This window comes from Eptesicus fuscus, chromosome 6 (genome assembly GCF_027574615.1).
Source record: "Eptesicus fuscus isolate TK198812 chromosome 6, DD_ASM_mEF_20220401, whole genome shotgun sequence".
Classification (NCBI taxonomy): Eukaryota; Metazoa; Chordata; class Mammalia; order Chiroptera; family Vespertilionidae; genus Eptesicus; species Eptesicus fuscus.
In genome coordinates, this window is record NC_072478.1 from 36833715 (window position 1) to 36846452 (window position 12738).

A 12738-nucleotide genomic window follows, 5' to 3' on the forward strand; every position below is an offset into this window, starting at 1 on the left:
AAAAATATTTATTGAGTGCCTGTTATGTGCTGGTACTAGGTGCTAGCGATGCAGCGCTGAATACAATGAATCAAACAGTCCTCCCTGACCTCATGGAGTTTCCATTGTAGTATCAATGTTAGCAATGATTAGAGGGAAATAGGGAGTTGTTGACTTGAGAAGGGAAGTAAAGAGGATAGCAGAGCTGGAGCAATGGAGCCTCAGATGAGAAAGCAATACTGAGTAGAGCCAGACCTTGGGTCTATATTCTTCTCTGGCAAGGAAGGCGAAAGTTGGGTGAATGGCAGAGGGTTCTACTCGTTTCTACTGTGCTCCAGTATGATGTTGTTATGGGTAGAGTAAATGTTGCTGAACCTTGGGCACTAGGAAGGGGAGCTGTGACGATAGTTCCATGGGATCACGGAAGCTTCCTCCTTAGGTAAATGATAGCAGAACTTTGATGAAAGAAGGCCAAGGAGCCAGAAACAAGAAATCTGGACACACTGTGCTGATATTATGGAGCACTGAACTAAAAAATCAGTCCAGACAAGGTGGGCATATAGGTAGACTCATGTCACATCTTGGGGGGTGGGGGACACAGCAGTCACCACACCTGTGATAGAAAGATGGACTCAGAAAACCTGTGCAGGAAGCACAGCAAATGGTTAATGGTTGCAACAACAGGTATGTGGACAACAAAAAGTCAGCACTCCAAGTTGGTGCATGCCACAATTCTTTAATACATAGGAAGCCACTGCTAGATCTGAAGTGGTGCAGGCTTATCAGTAACTAATGAATGGCACTGGAGGTCCAGAGGTGACCACTGATGTTGCCCAGAGGGGCTTGGGGTGAAGAATTCAGTCTCTACCTGGCTATGGAGGAGCTAACTAACCTGGTAGCAGTGAAGCCCAACCAGGGATGAGTCAGAAGTCAAAGGTTGAAGAGGAGATGTTACCCAAGAAACAAGGAAGGGGGCAGTTAGAACAGAAGTCATGGTAAGGGTGTCCCAGGGTTCTACCTGGACCACAGTCCTGAATGATGGGCAGACAGGGATAACATTCTATCTCAGGATGGAGCACTAGGTCTTACCTCCTTTTGAAATAGCATAACCTACCAGGTCTCCTGTGATGGAGTGACCCTTAAAGGCAGTAGGCGCAGAAACAAGAAGTTCAACAGTCCAAACACATGGTCAGAAATCAGAAAGAGGGCACCTACTGGCTGGCTGGGCGGCTCAGTTGTTTGGAGTGTCATCCTGTGCACCGAAAGGTGGTCAGTTTAATTCCTGTTCAGGGCACAAACCTAAGTTTCAGGTTCGATCCCCAGTTGGGGTGCATGGGGGAGGCAACCGATCAATGTTTCTCTCTCACATCGATGTTTCTCTCTTTCTAAAAATCAAGAAAAACATATCCTCTGGTGAGGATTAAAAAAAGAGGGCACCTAAAAACCAGAGTCACTTGAGAAACTCAGAGATCTCAAGAGAACAAGGCAAAGGAAAGAAGAGCAGGGCAGCACCCACAAAATAATAGTAGCAACTGTTAATTTAGGAATTACTTTTGTTGATATTATTCTGGGTGCTAAAAATGGGAGGAAGTAATAGGGGCCACCTTGCTGAGGTGAAGATCATGCCCCCTGGGTGAGGGAGGAAAGAAATAGTCATTTCTGGGGAGCATGTTCTGACAAGGGAAAAGCATGCTCACACCCCTTGGAGAGAACTGTTGATTCAATGGTAATTCCCCCAGAGAGCCAGAGTCTGCCAGCCAGCAATGGGGAGGGGGTTTGTTTACAAATGGGAGAGATGGATCACTAACAAGTTTGCTTTAGAACATCTCTGCCTATGTTGCGATGTTTCATTCAAAAAGAAATCTTCAGTGGAGTTTCATTTTGGGCTTTTGGGGGAGGTTCATTTTATTCAGTGTTTTGATTAATTTTAAGACCCTCAAGCCATTTCTGTTATTCTCATCCTTGGTAGATTAGAACACCATTTAGAAATTTGACACTATTTTTCCCTAAACATTTTGTCCTTTTGTGGTTGTCAAATATTGAATTAGATCTTGTTATAAACAGACTAGAAGCTGGCATTGTTGACATTTCCTTCATTAGGAAGAAACTGAAAGCTGACATTGCAACCTATCAGCTCTAGTTTGCTCGCAATAAGGACACAGTATGGAGAATGAGGCAATCTGTTTCCTTTCTTGCTCTCATTACAGACTCACTAATGAAACATCAATTGATAAAACTACTTCACTTAATGGGTGCCTACATTTCTCTTCCAAAGGAGAGGAGGGGAAAAGAAAAGTATTGATTAACTCTAAGATTTAAAGTCTGAATGAATGAAAGAAGGCATTGATTTGAATTTAATGAGATTATTGATTAAACATACGATTTGAAATCTGAATGAGTGAATGAAAATGTTGATTGGAGTCCTGATTTTGCCTCTGATAACATAACTAGAGGCCCGGCGCGGGTACTGTCTCTAGGCCTGGCCTGCGATCAGGGCCATCTTCCCCAGCTGCCCGCAGCCAGCCCTGTCCCCCGCTGCAACCCACCCCCGGTTCCCCGTTCACTATCAGGTGATTGGTGCCTGACAGCCGGGGGAAGGGACTGAGAGGTTGGCTGTTCTCTCCTGCTCACAGGCCCTGCCCCTGCCGCAGGTGGCCATCAGGTGATCAGAGCCTGCCAGCCGGGGAAAGGAACCAAGAGGTGGTCAGTGTGCCTCATAGTGATTGGTCCAGTCGTCGTTCTGGTCATTCTGCCCTTAGGTCAATTTGCATATTACCCTTTTATTATATAGGATTTCTTTGCTTCTCACTTTCTTTATTTTCAAAATAAAAAAAAAATAACAATAGTCCTAGCCAGTTTGGCTCAGTGGAAAGAGCGTTGGCCTATGGACTGAGGGTCCCAGGTTTGAATCCAGTCAAGGGCACATGCCTGGGTTGCGGGCTCAATCCCCAGTGCAGGGCATGCGGAAGGCAGCCAATCAATGATTCTCTCTCATCATTGATGTTTCTTTCTTTCTCTCCTTCTCCCTTCCTCTCTGAAATCACAAAAATATATATATATATAAAATACGTAAGTAAATAAACAAATAAATAAATAAATAACAATAGCTATTTTACTTACTAGTACACCAAAAGATCATTCAAGAGGTCAAATAGGTAATGTGCAAATGCTTTACATACTGCAAAGCACTAGACAAATGGCATTAATGAAGTAGTTTATTTGGTTAGATTAACTGAGGGACTTCTGGAATAATGGAAAGTTAGGTGAGAGCTGTGGTTGGGATTTTGGAGAGCTAAAGTCCGATTTCACTCTCCTGGAACTCATTCCTAGACTAAATCAATGAATATATTTTCTAATATAATCACCTCAAAAATTTGAGACTTCATTTTCAAAATCTTAATTGTAGGAAATAATCTGGTTGGAGACTGAGGCAGCTCATACTATGGTAGCTTGTATGCATCAATTTGACTTTTTGAGGAGAAGGGGGAAAGTTTGGAAACAATTGCTTGAAGATTACAGCAAACATTGTGAGAATAATGATGTAGCTTGAGAAGTAGAGTATAAACAAAGTTCTCCCACCCTACCAAACTGATACCCCAGGCTTTGGAGGTGGCCCAATAAGGAGCTGGAAAAAAAAGCGGGGGGTGGGAGGGGAGGGAAGAAGATGAGCAATGCTCAATTCAACTCAGAGGTGAAAATAGAGAAGAGCTTTAAAGTGATAACTTTTCTTTACATCTGACATTAGATTTATAATTTGACCAGTCTCTATTTCCATGGGGAGTCAGTTTCATTCCTTACTAATTTTGATTAAATTTACAATGACCAATATTATGTCAAAACCCACATGCAAAAAGTTTTGAGTAAGTGATTATCTTTACTTTGAAATTCTGAGTAAGCTAAGGGACAGTTGAATCCCCATTGCAATTTACCCAAGTGGGATGTTAATATCTTGAATGTCAATTAATGCAATCAAGAAGATGTTGACCAAAGCTAGTCATTCCTTCTAGGCAGCAAGTAACTTGATCCTCAATCTGCTGTTCTCTTCTTTGCATTAATAAGGTGAAGCTTCTGTACCCACCAAAGAGAAAGAGCCCCACTTCCTCAAGGCTGGTTAGCCCAAGTTTGGGTCAATGGTCTTCTGAGCAAGGAGCCAGCTAGATCTCAGCCCACTCATACCCTTCCACCAGGCACCCTTGTGCAAGAACATTCTATCTGTATAAGGCAATGCTGGAATGACTTTGATTTACCCAGTGTCCTGTACAGGGAACGTATCTTGAGACAAGGCTGGTAGCAAGAATTGGTGACGGCCAGTGATGCTTCTAGCTTTGTGATACTCATTTACCAGTATGTGTTGCTGCTTTGGGAAAAAAGTTATTGTATTCTCTAAATGTTTTTTTTTCTTTTCTATTTGAACATGGTTATTCCTTAAGCACTAGAGAATGTATCTTCTCTGAGTAAAAAGAGAGGTGGCAATTTCCATGGAACAGTGGGAATCCTTAGGCCTGGGTTCTTCTTCAAATTTCCTGTATAAGCTTTGAAAATTGCCTAATCTTTTTGAGCCTAAATTACCTCATTTGTAAAAATGCAGACAGTATTATTTATTTCATAGACTTGAGACAAAGATTAAATGAGTCATCAATATAAGCACATTTCCTAGCCCCATGCCTGACTCATAGTAGTAGACATTTAACAACTCTTAATTACTCAACCTGCTCCCCAGTGTGGAAGAAAGAATGCAGCACCAAAAGGTGAGAGAGCAACCCCAGATTCTAGTAGGAGCTGGTAAATATATTATTTGGGACACGGGATACGATACTTAGGCTCTGTAGAATAAATTTGAATTGTCTCTATAGTTTATAGCTTGATAAACTTATGATTACTTGCACATTTTTTTTTCTGATTCAATTCTATTCTAACCTTAAATTTAGCATATTATATTTGTTACCCAAGAGACACTGACTTTCTCATGGTGTTGGCCATACTCCTGTATAGAAAAGAGAGTTGGCAATGGTAAGATATGTACACATATAATACCTTAATAAAAAAAATTGAAAAGAAAAAAGAAAAGAGAGTTAGAAAGTTCCCAGGAATCTCTCTGCTCTCTGTCCCTTGAAAGAACAAAGGAAGACACTGTCAGTAAATCTTTTGAAGGCATTCTACTTCCTTGTAACAGTGACACACTCTGTAACAGAGAGGTTGAGTTTTATCCATACTAGCATGAGAGCTATGCTTCATACTTCTGGACTGCAGAATCAGGCCAACAGGATTCTATATTTGGTCCTTAGACCTCAAGGGACCTTTGGTTTTTGAAGTGCTAACCTTCAGGTACCTCATGACAGGTCATGGACATTGTTATCCATGTTCTAGGATATTTCTGGACTAGGTAACTGGCCACAATGAGGAGTTACTGAATTCAAATGGGTGTGTATGTAGACATTGGGCTTTCTGGACATTTGTGGCCTGTGAAGTCCACCTCCGAAGCATAGATATCCTTATTTTTATAATTTCTGGAATCAGTGTTATACAGAAGTGGAAAATAGAGGGTGTCAGTCCTCACTAATAATTGTGTGTATGAATTTCATTCATAATGATCAAAACTCTAAGTTTGAGAAGTCTTTGAGGAATTGTGGAGATCTGTCTGAGGAAGATTAACAGAGTAAAAGTAATTTTTCTACAATTCAAAGACAGGACAGGGGTGGGCTCTGAAAAATACAGTGAACCTGCAAAATTAAATGGACTGCTGAACTGATTGTGAGTACCCAGCAAAGGAAGCATGATCTCTAGGAACCAGTGCAATTCCCTTGAAATTAGCTGGTTGACAGACTCATGTATTAGGGACTGAGTATCGGATATATTGGATCGACTATTTCACATTATCTTTGTGAACAAGTTGGGGAAACATGGATGAGACTGCAGTAGTCAAGTGAGTTTACATATATCGAACAGTTACATCAATGAGCATGCTTTTTCATAGGATTCTGGGGATGGAACTGGAAAAAGTTCCTCTTTTTTTCCCTTTTGGGAGGGATAGGCTGTTTTAAAATTTTAACAGCTCTATCATCAAACAGGAATTAGACAGTCTGCAATCAAGGAGGAAAAATTTCTCTGTCAATTAGTCCAATAGAATGTATTGTCTTTTGAGGCAGCAAAAATATTATGTCCCTGAAGAGTTCAAGAAAATGTTGGTCAGCTGTCTTAGACATTGTCTAGTGGTTGCTTGTGCTACCAGGTAAAGGGAAGTTGGACAAAGTAATTTCTCCTGGTCCTTTCTAAACTTCTGATGCTGAGATAATGTTGAAGTTAGTGGTTAGAATGCAAAAGGACATCTTTCCCTTTGTCACCACAACTAAAGGAGCATAATGTGTTTTGCCACATAGAAAGGGCTTACATTCCTAAGTGCCCTGCACGAGAGATAAACCGGGAATAAGGAAACCTTCTAAAAACCATGAATAATCATAACAAGAGTTTCCTAAAAGCATTACATCACGAGATAAGACACCAAAAACAGGAGAATATATTTTTTAAAGACAAGAACATTTATCAAATGTATCCAATCCAATCAGAATTGTGTCTGCCATATAATAGCTTGAACTATGAATATTGCATTTTCTCTCATATTTGAGGAGCACTTTGTCTGAAAACTAGAGCTCTTTGCAAACGTAAGTAATTTTTCTGTAGTGTTCAAAGTTATCTGTGAGCTTTCCTTTTTCTTCCTAGTCAGAGTGATGAAGGCTTTGATTCCTAGTTAGGAAGTTAGTAGATTTTAAACTCTCTTAACGAACTATATTGCGAAGTACAGTTTATATCATGACCCAGGAGCATATATACATTATAAATGGAATCAAATATTTGAGAAGTAATACTTATACTTACATATTAGTATAATACTCTGAAACTTTCAACTCAATAATTAAATACTGTTTGTGTCCCACTATTTACACAAGCTTTGCAGGTTGAAAAACACTACTGTGGTCAATAGTGATAGTCATTGAAAAACTCAAATAATGGCAGAATAAATAGGAGAATTCAATTCTTGTCACTTAGGACATGTGACCAACTTGCTACAGAAAGGTACTATTTGCACATATATTGTTGAAAGTCCTGGGGTTTGCAACCTATTTGTATATTACTCTTGAGTTCCTTTCTTCCTATCTTTTCCGCCTCCTCTCCCCCGGCTCTCACCTACACCCCACGAAGCAGCCTCTTGAAACATTAAATACTGTGAGAGTGATACACAGATAGACTGCATTCCTTCTGTGGATCTTAAAGCTTTATATCCAAGAAGCAAGTTTTAGCCTAAAGCGTGTCTGTTGATGAGCACACTCAGGTGACTGCTGATAATGGAATTGCTGATACACGCTCCTGGCCTTTTGGGTAACCATTCTTTTATTATCGGGAAGGCAAATGCAGTTTTTAAGATCAAAGTGGACATCTCCTGGAAGCTATATTTATTATAAAAGGCTAAAGTGTCCACATTCATAGGAATCAAATGGATTTAAAGCAGAAAGGCAGTAGGATTCAAAGAGGAATGCAATTTGGACAGGACGATGAGGACCTAAGTAGGTGACAGGAACAAGAGGTAATTTAATTCTGAAAGGGACCAACTGCACCGGCCTCTGGGGTTAAACAAGGTGCCTGATATTGTGATGGCTACTTGACAAACATTTCAAGTGTCAGTGCAGGGACTGAGAATGCTTTTATAATTTGAGATCCCCTAGATAGTGTTTGGAAGCCATTTATTTCTGCAGAGAGCAGGAGCTCCACTCTGCTCTTGCAGTCGGAGTAAAGTCTTTCTAAGTGGAAATAAAGTCCCCTTAGAAGGACATTCTAACCCAGTCCTATTTTGAAAGCCATCATGGATGAATTCTAGCCCTTGAAACATGACAACCTCGGAAAGTAACAACTGGACTGTGGCTATTCTGTCAGCTGCCATCTAATAACAGCTCCACTGTATTTAAGAATTTTTTTGGTATCTTCTCCCAACCCACAACCTGGCTTTAAAATCCCCCCATCAGCCCGTTTGCCAGGAAGTCTGAAGAGTATCTCTCTGCCAGGCACGTTTCCAATGCTTAATAGAAACCCCTCCACTTAGGTCGCCGAAGAACGTCTCTAGCAGTTTTGAATACCCTTGAAATCTTGGCCAAAGCATTTGGAAGAGTGATAAAGGATCTTCCTATTTCTTCTCAAAACCTCTCTAGCACTTTGAGAGTCTGAAGAGGCCTAAGTTAAGAAATTTTGAATACTTAATAAGTATTCTTTATATTATTTTTTAAAAAATGGTTTCTATCTCTTTTTATCCAGCAAATGTCTTCTGAAATCCCATTTGCTTTCCCAACAGTTTGTCTTTCTAGAGAGTGGAATTGGAGAAAACATTTTCCTGATGTTTATTGTAATTTAAAGTGTTAGTGTTAGTCATGCTGGGAGCACCTTTACTGCAAACTTTCATAGCCCAGATTATTAATGAAAAGACAATATTGATTTTATTGCATCTGAAGCAGACTCTGACAGAGTGCGCAAAGCCTTGATCACTTCTTTCTTACACTAAAGAAAAATATGTAATAGTTTTTAAATTATAAAGATTTTAATGAGAGCAAAAGGGTATAGTAATAAGGAATAGATAATCATATGCCTTAGGCAATCTATGGACTAACTTTGGAAAAAGTTCATCATTTAGCTTTATAGTTCTAATAGTTTGTCCAACTAAGCTCTGTGTTTTTCTTTTCTTTTTTCTTCACATGATAATTCTCATGTCCACACTAAAAGCACAAAAGGATTTAGCTTTATAGAAATCAATAGGTTATTGTAAATTCTTATCTATATAGAACCTAAATTAGTGGCAGGGTTATCAAATATTATTTATTCTGGATACATCGTTTTGATTGATTTTCCCAAGATAAGTTATGAGAACACCTATTCAGGAGCATTGCTTCCTCATAAAGGGGCAATTCCATATAGGGTGCAATACAGGCTTAAATACTAGTTTGTATTTCATATCATTTCTCCCCAAAAGAAGAGCAAAATAGTTAATTTAAATAATAAAGTGAAAAGAATAGAGAAACCTGAACATAAGAAAACATCTACGAGAGTATCTAAAAGGGAATATGCGTTCCTTTTCCATGCATTTTCTGGATTCTCACATCTGCACACTTTCTTGCACGCTTAGCCAGTGTTGGGAAGGAGTGACGCATGCACTTAGCGCAGCATGTTGATTTTTCTACAGCATGTAGGTCTGACCTTTCTCCAGTGTCTTTCATATTGTTTCCATCTGTGTTATCCCTTTTTTTTTTAAGAGGTCATTTTTCTCACGGGTCCTCCATTGACACCCTGGAATGAATTACCTGCCCTCTCTCCCTTGGCCCCTCCCTCAGCTGCTACTCACTCAAAAGGGTCGCTGGGATCTGCCCTCTGGAGCTCTGGAGGGATGGGGATTCTTTTGTAGTACATTTCCCAGTCGAAGGCGCCTCGCATGGCATCCCCAGCTTGTGCCTCATACCCAAAGTGATTGTGGTCAATGACATCGATCATGGGGCACACGATGGTTTTGTGGTTTAGTGCAATTTGGTCTGAAAAATGAAAGCACAAAATAGGAAATGACATGCCTGCCTAGGTCATCTATCATGTTTTCAGCAAAGAGCAGCCTACAGATCCCTCCTAATGCATAATGCTGGCAGCCCGGTTCCCTGTTGTCCTGAGAGCACTTTGCGGAATCTCTGCTTGAATGCTGGGCCTAACGTGATGGGACAGTGATTAGGCACAATTAGTTTGTTGTATTTTCTTTTAAGAAAGTTATGTCCCAGAGAGACTTGCAGAAGTCCATTTAGCTTTACCTCTGTCGCATTTTTGCTCTGACCTGTCCCCAATCTGTCATTCCATAGAGCATCCCAACGTGTGTGGAGTATAAACAGCACTTGTGCTCCTTCAAGCATACAGCTGGAGCCTGCTCAGAAAATATTGGCCTGCTTTCTGGAGGTTCCAAAATGTAAATATTTAACACCATGGCTCTTTTAGTATCTAATCTTATAAGGGCTGTTGCCCCTAAATGTTGATAGCAGAATTCTTTGCTCTCAGGCTTAGAGAGATTTTGCCAAGTCCTGTCTTGCTACTGTTCTTTGATATAGACTCTGTTTATTAAAGCTATACATTTTTATCCTCTCTCATCACACCCAAAAATATATCAGATGGCCTGATACTACTGCTATTATTCCTGCTACATTCTATTATATTCTTGAGCAACTACTTAGGGATTTGAGCTCATGTTATTTCTAATCCTCCTGGCAACCCTGTAAGGTGGCTATCACTATCATTCCCAATTTACATATGAGGAAACTGAGCTCAGAGGAGTTAAATAACTTGCCAGAGGTCACTCATCTCTTGAGAACGAGAACCGGAATGCAACTTCTGCTCAGTGGCCCAACCCTAAAACCTGTGGTCTTTCCTGTTGGCCAGCTTGATTCTCATGCAGCAGAAAGGTGCTATCATTTTCATTTCCAGCACCTTCCTTTTCCATGGGGATATTATTATTGTGAGATATTAATAGTCAAAGCAGATAGCTGGCATTTATATACTTTGCTCACCTAGAATAGCTATATGTGAAGTATTTCCTTCCCAAGAATGTGCATTTCATCAAGACTTATTATAACAAACTAATAATGTCTGACAGGCAGAACTTTAAAGTATGACCATCTGTTTAATAATTATTCGGAATACTCGATGTGGCATGTGGAATAAAATACATTTAAGTATGTTTTAAAAATCATATTTTTTTAGATGTAATGAGGGTTGTCAACATTATTTTGATGACACCAATAAGCCAGGGTGTGGACACCACAGAATCCATGGAAAGATCTCCCGTCCAGATCTACATGCGTTTTCATTCATTCGTTCGCTTGTTTATTCATTTAAGTTCAACAACTATTGACTGAATAGAAATTTTGTGCCAGTCACTTTTCTAGGATTTTGGAATATAGCAGTGAATAACAATCACAAAAATCCATGTCTTCAGGAATGGAATAAAGAAATCAATATACATAATAAATAACTAAATTATATTGTATGTTAGAAGGTGATAAATGTGATGGAAAGAAAAAAAAAAGGGTAAGGGGAATGTGGAATGTTGGTCTCAGTGAGGTTGGAGGTCTTATTTTTATTTTTAGCTAATTAGAAGACAGAGAGACCCCCAGCACTAATATCAAGTTCATCTCCACTAAGGGCTCTATAAGCACCCATTTTCACCTGGGCAAGCCTCATAATGGATTTTAATCTTTATCTAAATGGTGTTTCCCCATAGAGGTCTTTGACAGAGGAGACTGTCATAGCTGTGTCCAACATATTTCTCCTATCACCCCTGCAGGTATTTTAGCATGAAGGTTTCAGTGGCTTTCTTCAATCAAATTCAGAATCTGGTTGATTTACAAGTTCCTTGACCAACAAGGAGTCCCAAGGTGACCCAAAGAGAATGACTCTGTTAAATTAACTGTCAACTCTCCCTTCAAATTTCCTTTCAGCTCTCATCCAGCCAAACTCGCTTAGAGTGAAAGCAGCATGACTAATTTTTCATCTTAGACTTATGCCTACATTTCAATTTCCAGGGATCAAACAAAACAGACTCTTAATGGGAAATTGAAATTCAGGTATAATCCCAAGGTGAAAAATGAGCCAAGAATCCACGTGACTCCGCCTGTTTTTTCATTTTGGATGATGTGTCAAGACACTGATAAAGGAAAATAAAAAAAGATAGTGATCCTGAGCTTGAATCATTTCTTATCCATCAGGCCTACAGGAAATGAAATGCTTTAATGAGAAAAAGTGGGTTTCTTTTTTTCTCCCTCTCTTTTTTTCCATCTATTTTCTTTCTTGTTAGATTCATATGAACAATCAGAGGCTTGATAATTGGCATTTAGGGATTGCTGTGGTTCATAAATAAATTAGGCCTTTTGCTGACTTCCCTCGGTATTCCACACCATATAGATCAAATTCCGTTTGAGGGAATCTCACTGTTGCTGATGAAACTCTAAATTGCTATGTCCTTGGACAAGGTATTTTTAATTAAAAGCTCAGAGGAGTCTGTGGCTGCAGGAGCACTGAAACATTCCTGTTGATTAGGATGGCTGGGCAGTCATCTGTGCAGGAGTATGTGGACTGGGCAATGTGGTTGGGCGTTTGTTAATTGATGGACCTTTTGTGCTCTTAATCCTGTATAGTTTCAATCGATCCCCACCGCCCCCCATGTCTTTTACTAATGGCTCTTTGCTGGTTCTAGCTGAAATCCTACACAGTAGCCAATAGCAAATCATTCTTTCTGAGGCAGCTATGGTGAAGGCAGTTGTTACTGGCTTTAGCTCCAAAGCCAGAGATTATTCACAATAAAAACTGAATTAGTGAAATCTTGAAAAATAGGCAGGAGTACAATATGTGCCCAGCAGGAATTTTTAGAAACACACTTTTTGTTCAGGCTTACAATTTGTCCCTTATCCACTACTAGATTTTATATCTGACTTCATTGTGACATTTAAAAATAAAAATAGTCAAGCTCACACTGAGCCACACATTGGTTTTCTACCTTGAACTTGAATGGCTTCCAGTTTCCCCTAGTTTCTAACCTTTTGAGTGCGATGTCACAGAGAGTCTTTTCCCTCCTCGTAGTCATATTAGGAGCAGCAAGACATATCATTTGGATCCCAACCCTGAGTGTTTGAGGGGGTTCTGCTTAAACATGGGGGATTCTCTATTGAGGGATCTAGGTTGGTGCCAAAGTGAAAA

General features: G+C 39.8%; 1 protein-coding gene across 1 annotated transcript in view; it reads right to left on the minus strand.

The window, feature by feature from the left end:
* The window catches only part of GALNTL6 (polypeptide N-acetylgalactosaminyltransferase like 6), a 982562-nt gene that overhangs the window by 187616 nt on the left and 782208 nt on the right, over positions 1-12738 (minus strand). The window contains exon 6 of the mRNA XM_054717643.1: positions 9359-9542. Coding sequence (XP_054573618.1) covers positions 9359-9542 — 184 coding nt within the window. The remainder of the gene's footprint in view (positions 1-9358; positions 9543-12738) is intronic.